Source organism: Bombina bombina, chromosome 3 (genome assembly GCF_027579735.1).
Source record: "Bombina bombina isolate aBomBom1 chromosome 3, aBomBom1.pri, whole genome shotgun sequence".
Lineage (NCBI taxonomy): Eukaryota > Metazoa > Chordata > Amphibia > Anura > Bombinatoridae > Bombina > Bombina bombina.
The window spans coordinates 623,174,471-623,186,726 of record NC_069501.1 but is presented as its reverse complement, the minus strand read 5'-3'; the positions used below and the strand labels follow the sequence as shown (position 1 = coordinate 623,186,726).

At 38.0% G+C, this 12,256-nt stretch overlaps 1 protein-coding gene across 1 annotated transcript in view; it reads right to left on the bottom strand.

The window, feature by feature from the left end:
* Positions 1–12,256, bottom strand: part of LCK (LCK proto-oncogene, Src family tyrosine kinase) — a 193,470-nt gene that overhangs the window by 103,193 nt on the left and 78,021 nt on the right. Inside the window, exons 6-8 of the mRNA XM_053704824.1 lie at positions 7,951–8,054; positions 7,595–7,744; positions 7,126–7,278 (exon numbers count right to left, since the gene is read on the bottom strand). Coding sequence (XP_053560799.1) covers positions 7,126–7,278; positions 7,595–7,744; positions 7,951–8,054 — 407 coding nt within the window. The remainder of the gene's footprint in view (positions 1–7,125; positions 7,279–7,594; positions 7,745–7,950; positions 8,055–12,256) is intronic.

Here is a 12,256-nt window from a genome sequence, read left to right as displayed (position 1 = left end):
TACCTGGGAGCCTTTTATTGGCTGATCACTTGAAAAATATGCTGACTGTTGGCCAAATTAGAAAACTTGCTTGAAAATATTGGAAAGATTATGATTAAAATTATAGTAAACTTTCCCCTTTATAAAATCAGATCTGGAATATTTGTGATATTTTAGATGGAGTTTCATTCATCATTTGTAACGAAGATGCGCAATAACTTGCTTTTTAATATAGATATGAAATTCAAATACCCCATACTCCGCCACCTTCAAAAGTAAATTTTTCTGTGAGCTAACGATTTAAATTGTCGTCCAATATAGCTACAACAAAACTGCCAAATGGGGAGAGTGCTGATTGGACAACAATTCAAACCGTTAGCACACCAAAAAAATGACTTTTGAAGTGGCCAGCGGAGCGCAGGGTATTTGAATTTTCAGAACTATATTTAAAAGCAAGTTATAGTGCAGCTTTGTTACAACTGATGAATTAAACTCCTTCTAAAATATAACTAACATTCCGGATCTGATTTTAAAAGGGGAGAGTTTACCATCACTTTAACTCCATTGTAAACTAGAGTCACTAATAAAAAAATGACATGCTCTAATGAATCAGAACATGTCATTTTTGTATTAGAATGCTCCTTTAAATGATAGATATCAGTGTTATGGACAGGTAAACATTTAAAGGGACACTGTATTGTAAAATTTGTTTCCCTTAAATGTTTTTCCATTGACCAGTCGCACAGTATTAAATGCATGGGAAAGTTGCTTTTATTGTTTTATTTTTGTATTTTCAAATGGGCAGAGACTACAGGAACAGCAGAAATCTTTAGCTTTTTGTTTTGTGACCCTAATTTATAAATCATTGCTAATAACTGAAGATTTACAATTAACTATTTATTTTCTCTCGTCAAGCTAAAATTATCAGAGTATATTTTCCCTTTATTTTCTAGCGGCTAGATTTAGAGTTCGGCGGTAGCCGTCAAAACCAGCGTTAGAGGCTCCTAACGCTGGTTTTGGGCGCCCGCTGGTATTTAGAGTCAGTCATGAAAGGGTCTAACGCTCACTTTACAGCCGCGACTTTTCCATACCGCAGATCCCCCTACGCCATTTGCGTAGCCTATCTTTTCAATGGGATCTTCCTAACGCCGGTATTTAGAGTCGTTTCTGCAGTGAGCGTTAGAGCTCTAACGACAAGATTCCAGCCGCCTGAAAATAGCAGGAGTTAAGAGCTTTCTGGCTAACGCCGGTTTATAAAGCTCTTAACTACTGTACCCTAAAGTACACTAACACCCATAAACTACCTATGTACCCCTAAACCGAGCTCCCCCCACATCGCCGCCACTCGATTAAAAATTTTAACCCCTAATCTGCCGACCGTCACCTACGTTATACTTATGTACCCCTAATCTGCTGCCCCTAACACCGCCGACCCCTGTATTATATCTATTAACCCCTAACTTGCCCCCCACAACGTCGCCGCAAGCTACTTAAAATAATTAACCCCTAATCTTCCGACCGCAAATCGCCGCCACCTACGTTATCCCTATGTACCCCTAATCTGCTACCCCTAACATCGCCGACCCCTATGTTATATTTATTAACCCCTAATCTGCCCCCCACAACGTCGCCGACACCTACCTACACTTATTAACCCCTAATCTGCCGAGCGGACCTGAGCGCTACTATAATAAAGTTATTAACCCCTAATCCGCCTCACTAACCCTATCATAAATAGTATTAACCCCTAATCTGCCCTCCCTAACATCGCCGACACCTACCTTCAATTATTAACCCCTAATCTGCCGACCGGAGCTCACCGCTATTCTAATAAATGTATTAACCCCTAAAGCTAAGTCTAACCCTAACACTAACACCCCCCTAAGTTAAATATAATTTTTATCTAACGAAATAAATTAACTCTTATTAAATAAATAATTCCTATTTAAAGCTAAATACTTACCTGTAAAATAAATCCTAATATAGCTACAATATAATTTATAATTATATTATAGCTATTTTAGGATTAATATTTATTTTACAGGCAACTTTGTAATTATTTTAACCAGGTACAATAGCTATTAAATAGTTAAGAACTATTTAATAGTTACCTAGTTAAAATAATAACAAATTTACCTGTAAAATAAATCCTAACCTAAGATATAATTAAACCTAACACTACCCTATCAATAAAATAATTAAATAAACTACCTACAATTACCTACAATTAACCTAACACTACACTATCAATAAATTAATTAAACACAATTGCTACAAATAAATAAAATTAAATAAACTATCTAAAGTACAAAAAATAAAAAAGAACTAAGTTACAGAAAATAATAAAATATTTACAAAGATAAGAAAAATATTACAACAATTTTAAACTAATTACACCTACTCTAAGCCCCCTAATAAAATAACAAAGCCCCCCAAAATAAAAAATTCCCTACCCTATTCTAAAATACAAATATTACAAGCTCTTTTACCTTACCAGCCCTGAACAGGGCCCTTTGCGGGGCATGCCCCAAGAATTTCAGCTCTTTTGCCTGTAAAAAAAAACATACAATACCCCCCCCCCCCAACATTACAACCCACCACCCACATACCCCTAATCTAACCCAAACCCCCCTTAAATAAACCTAACACTACCCCCCTGATGATCTTCCTACCTTGTCTTCACCATGCCAGGTTCACCGATCCGTCCTGGCTCCAAGATCTTCATCCAACCCAAGCGGGGGCTAGACATCCACTGAAGAAGTCCAGAAGAGGGTCCAAAGTCTTCCTCCTATCCGGCAAGAAGAGGACATCCGGACCGGCAAACATCTTCTCCAAGCGGCATCTTCTATCTTCTTCCATCCGATGACGACCGGCTCCATCTTGAAGACCTCCAGCGCGGATCCATCCTCTTCTTCCGACGACTAGACGACGAATGACGGTTCCTTTAAGGGACGTCATCCAAGATGGCGTCCCTCGAATTCCGATTGGCTGATAGGATTCTATCAGCCAATCGGAATTAAGGTAGGAATTTTCTGATTGGCTGATGGAATCAGCCAATCAGAATATAGTTCAATCCGATTGGCTGATCCAATCAGCCAATCAGATTGAGCTCGCATTCTATTGGCTGTTCCGATCAGCCAATAGAATGCGAGCTCAATCTGATTGGCTGATTGGATCGGCCAATCGGATTGAACTTGATTCTGATTGGCTGATTCCATCAGCCAATCAGAAAATTCCTACCTTAATTCCGATTGGCTGATAGAATCCTATCAGCCAATCGGAATTCGAGGGACGCCATCTTGGATGACGTCCCTTAAAGGAACCGTCATTCGTCGTCTAGTCGTCGGAAGAAGAGGATGGATCCGCGCTGGAGGTCTTCAAGATGGAGCCGGTCGTCATCGGATGGAAGAAGATAGAAGATGCCGCTTGGAGAAGATGTTTGCCGGTCCGGATGTCCTCTTCTTGCCGGATAGGAGGAAGACTTTGGACCCTCTTCTGGACTTCTTCAGTGGATGTCTAGCCCCCGCTTGGGTTGGATGAAGATCTTGGAGCCAGGACGGATCGGTGAACCTGGCATGGTGAAGACAAGGTAGGAAGATCATCAGGGGGGTAGTGTTAGGTTTATTTAAGGGGGGTTTGGGTTAGATTAGGGGTATGTGGGTGGTGGGTTGTAATGTTGGGGGGGGGGGGTATTGTATGTTTTTTTTTACAGGCAAAAGAGCTGAAATTCTTGGGGCATGCCCCGCAAAGGGCCCTGTTCAGGGCTGGTAAGGTAAAAGAGCTTGTAATATTTGTATTTTAGAATAGGGTAGGGAATTTTTTATTTTGGGGGGCTTTGTTATTTTATTAGGGGGCTTAGAGTAGGTGTAATTAGTTTAAAATTGTTGTAATATTTTTCTTATCTTTGTAAATATTTTATTATTTTCTGTAACTTAGTTCTTTTTTATTTTTTGTACTTTAGATAGTTTATTTAATTTTATTTATTTGTAGCAATTGTGTTTAATTAATTTATTGATAGTGTAGTGTTAGGTTAATTGTAGGTAATTGTAGGTAGTTTATTTAATTATTTTATTGATAGGGTAGTGTTAGGTTTAATTATATCTTAGGTTAGGATTTATTTTACAGGTAAATTTGTTATTATTTTAACTAGGTAACTATTAAATAGTTCTTAACTATTTAATAGCTATTGTACCTGGTTAAAATAATTACAAAGTTGCCTGTAAAATAAATATTAATCCTAAAATAGCTATAATATAATTATAATTTATATTGTAGCTATATTAGGATTTATTTTACAGGTAAGTATTTAGCTTTAAATAGGAATCATTTATTTAATAAGAGTTAATTTATTTCGTTAGATAAAAATTATATTTAACTTAGGGGGGTGTTAGTGTTAGGGTTAGACTTAGCTTTAGGGGTTAATACATTTATTAGAATAGCGGTGAGCTCCGGTCGGCAGATTAGGGGTTAATAATTGAAGGTAGGTGTCGGCGATGTTAGGGAGGGCAGATTAGGGGTTAATACTATTTATGATAGGGTTAGTGAGGCGGATTAGGGGTTAATAACTTTATTATAGTAGCGCTCAGGTCCGCTCGGCAGATTAGGGGTTAATAAGTGTAGGCAGGTGTCGGCGACGTTGTGGGGGGCAGATTAGGGGTTAATAAATATAACATAGGGGTCGGCGATGTTAGGGCAGCAGATTAGGGGTACATAGGGATAACGTAGGTGGCGGCGGTTTACGGAGCGGCAGATTAGGGGTTAAAAGTGTAATGCAGGGGTCAGCGATAGCGGGGGCGGCAGATTAGGAGTTAATAAGTGTAAGGTTAGGGGTGTTTAGACTCGGGGTACATGTTAGGGTGTTAGGTGCAGACGTAGGAAGTGTTTCCCCATAGGAAACAATGGGGCTGCGTTAAGAGCTGAACGCTGCTTTTTTGCAGGTGTTAGGTTTTTTTTCAGCTCAAACTGCCCCATTGTTTCCTATGGGAGAATCGTGCACGAGCACGTTTTTGATGCCGGCCGCGTCCGTAAGCAACTCTGGTATCGAGAGTTGCATTTGCGGTAAAAATGCTCTACGCTCCTTTTTTGGAGCCTAACGCAGCATTTGTTTGAACTCTCGATACCAGAGTTAAATTTATGGTGCGGCCAGAAAAAAACCCGCGGAGCGTTAACAGCCCTTTTACCGCCGAACTCTAAATCTAGGCCTAGGTCTTTATAGCAGCTTATCAGCTAGCAATAATTACATTTATAGTTGGCAAAAAATACCTCAACAATGAAGATTGAGAATATGGCAAATGAATTTATCAATATGAAAATATTGCTGTATTTAATCTAAAAAGAAAAGCCTCTGTTTCACATTTGTACATTATACTATAAATGGCAATGTCATTTGTGGTTAAAAACATTTACCACTTACAATATTTTTTTTTATATTGAATATAAGCCACCAGCTTCACTTCAGTCATATATGTTGTGAGACATTAAAATCCAAATGAAAGAAAAGGGAAAAGAGAACAATGTATTTTACCCAATAACTACTAAATACTATCAAAAGTAAAAAGCGTTACTATAGTTAGCATTTTCTTCAGTTAACCTTGTTTAATGTATTAAATAAACATATAGTTTCTTGTAAATCTTTCCCACAAAGACATAAAACATTATAAAACCACAGGAACTAAGTCACATACCCATTTCCTGTGAACAGCAGATCTAAAGGGACAAGTAATGTTATATATGCATAGTATATATCAGAAATACAGTACCTTAGCTGTAAAAAAAAGCACAAAATATAAATGTTTTACAAGTATTTAAAATGACATTTTAAGGGACATTGTAGTGCAAAAAATGACATGCATTGTTAGAGTACATAGTTAAAGTACCGCTTGTCAACTGCAGAGGACTGCTGGTCCCAAGCAGACACATCTGGTGAGCTAATTTGCGTCCACAGTTGCACGACCTTGCATTGCATGTAAATCTTCCACTACAGTACTCCTTTTGATGGTTTACAAAACCATGCACATTATACTAACAAACTACTTGAAACTATACGTTATGCGTGTCTTATTTCCCTTGATTGTGGCCAATTAGCAGTAAATTACGTTGTCCACTGTTCTAATTAATTGTTGTCTAGTAGACATGTGCATGGCGAAAAAATTCGGTTTGGATCGATTCGGATTTTTTTGAATTTCAGTTCGGAGCGATTCGAATTCGGAAAAATTTGAATCAATTTGGTTTGGATTTGTTTCAGATTCATTCGGATTAGAATAAATTCGGTTCGGATTTGTTTCAGATTCATTCGGATTCGAATAAATTTGGCTGGATTTGGTTCGATTCGGTTCGGTTAGGTTCGGAAATTCGGAATTTCGGTAAGTGTTAGGTGGGATTAGACTAGTATTATGTACTGTACATTAGGTGTAACCCATAGCAGAGTGATATAACCTAATATACTGTACAATACTAGTGTAATCCATGGCCATCCCAATCTACCGAATAAATCCGAATAAATCCGAAGTTATTCGGATTTATTTGGTAGATTCGGCACTATTTTAATTCGGAGATTCGGTTCGATTCAAATCTCTGAATTTGCCGAATTTTCCGAATTTCCGAATCGAACCGAATCGCACATGTCTATTGTCTAGTATGTAGTTTGTATAGGCAATTTATAGCATTTTGAAGGTATCCTACATTACAGAATTTGACTATTGCCAACTTTAATGATCATAGAACAAACCATTTTTACATTAAAACAAGGTATTTTACAGAAAAGCATACAAATTAATGAATCGATGCATATTGCAATGCTGTTTAATTTACATAGATTAATTTATTATTTTTCAAATTTTTTTAGCTCGCGATAGCAATTAGCGCTCTGAACATTAACCAGAGATCAGAAAATGTGCAGATGTGGGGTGTTCGAAAAAAACAGTCCCTTTATATTGTGGCCTATGGGGACTGTGTGTTCCCTGTAATATATATATTTGTGTTAATATGTGTATATTTCAATTTGCTGCCCATCGCTGTGCGACTTACTTATTCTATTGCAACCTATATTCATCACATCTGAAAGCAAGTGAGAGCTTACATTTATTAATAATTCTCAAAATGAAAATTTGCACCATTACTTTCTAGCAAGAATAAGAGAACACTCACCCATCCACACCTCCCCGAATTGTCCAGCTCCAAGCTTCTTAACCAACTGAAGTTTGTTTCGTGAGATTTCCCATTCATCAGCCCACCATGGTTTTTGTGGGCGCTGGGTTTGGCATGGCTCTTTCAGCAGGGTACACAGTCCATCCAAAGATTCTGTAAGAGAGATACATGTGACCATACTTACAGACCCAGAACTTTATGTAATTTTATGTCCTTTTTTTAGCCTTAAAATGTCTTTCACAGGCATTTATATGACATGTCTAATCTGCTGTATCATTTACTCTTAAATTAACATCTTATATATCTGTAAACCTGATGATCTTTATCCAGCTATCTACTTCCTGCATTGTTTTCTAGTTTGCAACAACCCCATCACTTTTTTTGTTTGTTTTAAGTAGCAAGTGGCCCAATTAAAACGTAATTAACTCCCCAGGCCATAGTAAGTTTCCCACTTGTGTTGTCATCTTACTGGAGTAATGTTGCACCATGTCATGCAGGCTGCTGAAGGTTATCCTGGGAGAGATGTAGAAGCCACCATTGTCCATATTTCGGATCTTGTAATGTTTAACGACTTCTCCTTGATTCTGATCTAGATCTCTAACTGAGAGAGAATAGGAACCTAAGAAGAATAACACAGGCGTAAGGTAGAGAAGACTTTACTTTGGTCAGAGAGGGGAGAAGGAGCAGTATTGCAAGGTACAAAAACAATATTTAGAACATGACTGAAGGAGTGCTGGAAGCTGAGAAGTCATGTCCAGTGATATAAATGATGCTGAGTCAGAATAAATTGTGAGAACATGAGGGAGATAGAAAGCTTTTCCATACCTTTATTTGTCTCACTTTCACGAACTAAGAAGGATCCTTGCTGGTTCCCTGGAGCTAAAAGCCGACGTTCTGCATCTTTTCGACCCAAATCTTTAAAGAACCATCTTAGAAATAACAAATCAAGTAAGTTACAGTTTGTACATTCACACGCACCAGTGTACAACACAGCAAAACACAGCACTTGCAGAGCAGTGTTTTTAATACCAATTGAGGTTGCCAGTAAAAACTACAGAGCAGAGATTTTACCCCAGTGACTACAAGTAACACAGACAGAACAGTACCAATGAGTGACGTGAACATATAAGACAGAATTATAATTTTTTTACACTTTACCTACATATTTTTAATGCATCAATGACTAAGAGGCATTTAACATTTATCTGGCACTCAGGGGACAAAAGAAAAGAAAACTGGACTTTTAAGTGTACAGTATATTTGTAGATATTTTACTGGACAGCCTGCTGAAGTACTGAACTGTTCAATCAAATATTGGACACCTGGTTACACTATTTGTGGCTCCTAAGTTCTGAAGGCCTAGTAGCACTTTCATTTTATATTGTCCCACAGCAAAAGTGTGCACATCAGGGGCGTATTAAGGCCTAGGCCAACAAGGCACGTGCCTAGGGCGGCAAATTATGGGGGGCGGCACTTTTGCAGGGTGTGTTGTGACTTCTGACAGCTGTTCAGGGCTTAGCTGGTTAACAAACAGCACCAATCATTGTTTCACTCACATCAAAGAGCCTCCTGAGCCCCAGAGCAGCAAAGACCTAAAGATTTTGAAGTATGTTTGCTCGTGCACACATTGCTTGGTAGGATATTTTGACAGTTTACAAGCTGACAGTGCATGCGTTGCGCCTCACCTCGGACATCGCACAAAGCAGGAGAGCATGTACACTCACACTATAACAACACAGAATAATGGAAACTTTAGGAAAAATATCCATTATTCCGTAGTATTATTATTATTATGTGACTGACTGTACAGGCTGTCCTGCTTTATAAGTCCAATATCTGAGGTGAGGCACCACGCATGCACTGTCAGCTTGTGCAAATGCCCTGAGAACGTTTCTCCTCCATCTACATTGGCTAGAATGAATAAAGAAAGGGCGCCTCCTGATGCAGATCAACAGAGTATTCAGACCAAATAAAATCCCAAGTAGAAGGGGGTACTTACATTGATGAAAGCACCTGACAGTGCTAATCAAGCCTACTGGACTGTTTTAGTGGCCCATCTCACTATACATCAAGCAATCTGATAGTACAGCCGAATGTCCTCTGGTATTAGCAAAACAACAGTTGAAAAAAAGACTCCAAAAAGTGCTGATTGTATTTAAAAACAAATAAGTAGAAAAAGTAAATTAAAAAACCAAGCACTATATTGCAACGCGTTTCTCGGCGTCTGCGCAGTTTCCTCAGGCATATAATGAACAGCAATAGGAGTCTAATATATACACAGAGTTACCAATCAGGAGCAAGTAACCTCCCAAACTCACAGATGTCGGTTAATTAACATTGAAGATAATATGTATCAAAACTTGAGACAATGTTACTAAGTTCATATGGTACAATTTATACATATATCGAATACAGAAGGCATCATATAAATCAATCGTAATTACCCATAGTGATACTGTTTGTTACGTATATGCAATTTCACATTTTCATTTATTAACGTCTATTATATGTATGCATGTTTCCATATAAAGCTAATCAAACATTCACACACAGTTTGATGGTTGCAAACATTGTATTAAACCCAATAAGAGCCCTAAGGAAAGTACTTACTAAGGCCTAGATTTAGAGTTGGGCGGTAGCCGTCAAAACCAGCGTTAGAGGCTCCTAACGCTGGTTTTGGGCTACCGCTGGTATTTAGAGTCAGTCAGGAAAGGGTCTAACGCTCACTTTCCAGCCGCGACTTTTCCATACCGCAGATCCCCTTACGTCAATTGCGTATCCTATCTTTTCAATGGGATCTTTCTAACGCCGGTATTTAGAGTTGTGTCTGAAGTGAGCGTTAGAAATCTAACGACAAAACTCCAGCCGCAGAAAAAAGTCAGTAGTTAAGAGCTTTCTGGGCTAACGCCGGTTTATAAAGCTCTTAACTACTGTGCTCTAAAGTACACTAACACCCATAAACTACCTATGTACCCCTAAACCGAGGTCCCCCCACATCGCCGCCACTATATTAAAAATTTGTAACCCCTAATCTGCCGACCGCACACCGCTGCCACCTACATTATCCCTATGAACCCCTAATCTGCTGCCCCTAACACCGCCGACCCCTATATTATATTTATTAACCCCTAATCTGCCGCCCCGCTATCGCTGACCCCTGCATATTATTATTAACCCCTAATCTGTCGCTCCGTACACCGCTGCCACCTACATTATCCCTGTGTACCCCTAATCTGCTGCGCCTAACACCGCCAACCCCTATATTATATTTATTAACCCCTAATCTGCCCCCCTCAACGTCGCCTCCATCTACCTACACTTATTAACCCCTAATCTGCCGAGCGGACCGCACCGCTACTATAATAAAGTTATTAACCCCTAATCCGCCTCACTCCCGCCTCAATAACCCTATAATAAATAGTATTAACCCCTAATCTGCCCTCCCTAACATCGCCGACACCTAACTTCAATTATTAACCCCTAATCTGCCGACCAAATCTCGCCGCTACTGTAATAAATGGATTAACCCCTAAAGCTAAGTCTAATCCTAACACTAACACCCCCCTAAGTTAAATATAATTTAAATCTAACTAAATAAATTAACTCTTATTAAATAAATTATTCCTATTTAAAGCTAAATACTTACCTGTAAAATAAACCCTAACATAGCCACAATATAAATTATAATTATATTATAGCTATTTTAGGATTTATATTTATTTTACAGGTAACTTTGTATTTATTTTAACCAGGTACAATAGCTATTAAATAGTTAAGAACTATTTAATAGCTAAAATAGTTAAAATAATTACAAAATTACCTGTAAAATAAATCCTAACCTAAGTTACAATTAAACCTAACACTACACTATCAATAAATTAATTAAATAAACTACCTACAATTAACTACAATGAAATAAACTAACTAAAGTACAAAAAATAAAAAAGAACTAAGTTACACTAACAGCCCCATTGTTTTCTATGGGGGAATTGTGCACGAGCACGTTTTTGAAGCTGGCCGCGTCCGTAAGCACCGCTGGTATCGAGAGTTGAAGTTGCGGTAAATATGCTATACGCTCCTTTTTTGGAGGCTAACGCAGCCATTCTGTGAACTCTAAATACCAGCGGTATTTAAAAGGTGCGGCCAGAAAAAAGCACGCGTTGCTAACGCACCCCTAGGCGATATATCGATAACACGCTAAACCAAAAAAAAAAAAAAATCAAGCCATATGGTTGTCGATGCAATGTGATTGTCGGCACCAATAGTATGAATGTTGTGAAGTGACGTATCTAAAACCCTCCCACATGAACGGAACAATTCCCAAAGAGTCATTCATAAGGGTGCGGCTTGAAAGGACAAGTAGTGTCTTGCTATAATGGCATAAATATCTTATAAACTGAATTGTTTATATATATACACAAATCATACTGTTATGAAATAGATCATTATAATGTAGTTGCTAAATTATTAAAATAACGATTGCCCTGATGTCTAATGCAGTCGAGTAATACACCCAATTGATGTAGTCAGATATTAATTTTTTAGTCTACTAAGTTGTCAAAGTGATTATTTTGAGAATGCATTCCGGAGGGACCAATGATATTTATTTAAGCTATGTCTATAATATAAGGTGATACAAATTATATATATATATATATATATATATATATATATATATATATATATATATATATATATATATATATATTAAGAACTATAAAACTACCTTTAGGTGTCACTAATACAATTACAAATAATCTGATGGTGATATGTAATATGATATGTAACCTCATATAGATATTTTAATTCACCATTGACTATTAAATTATGAAATTCTAGGGGGCGTGTCTGGACACCGACCAAGATGGCTGCTTGTTAATCCTTGTCCAGCTGTGGGAGGTGATAAAACTGCTGTTTGTCCCTCTGGAAGCTGCTGGACCTTGTTTTTTTGAAGAGAACTGGGCAAGTTTTATTTTTGCAACAGATGCATGTGTCATTTATAAACTAATAAGAATAAGCAGTCTGTAATAGAGTAGGTACGCAGCAGAGGTCTGGACCGGCCTATACCTTTCTCTACCCCCCATTATTCTGATTTATCAGTATTTCCAGCCAGTTGTGCTGTAGCAAGCAT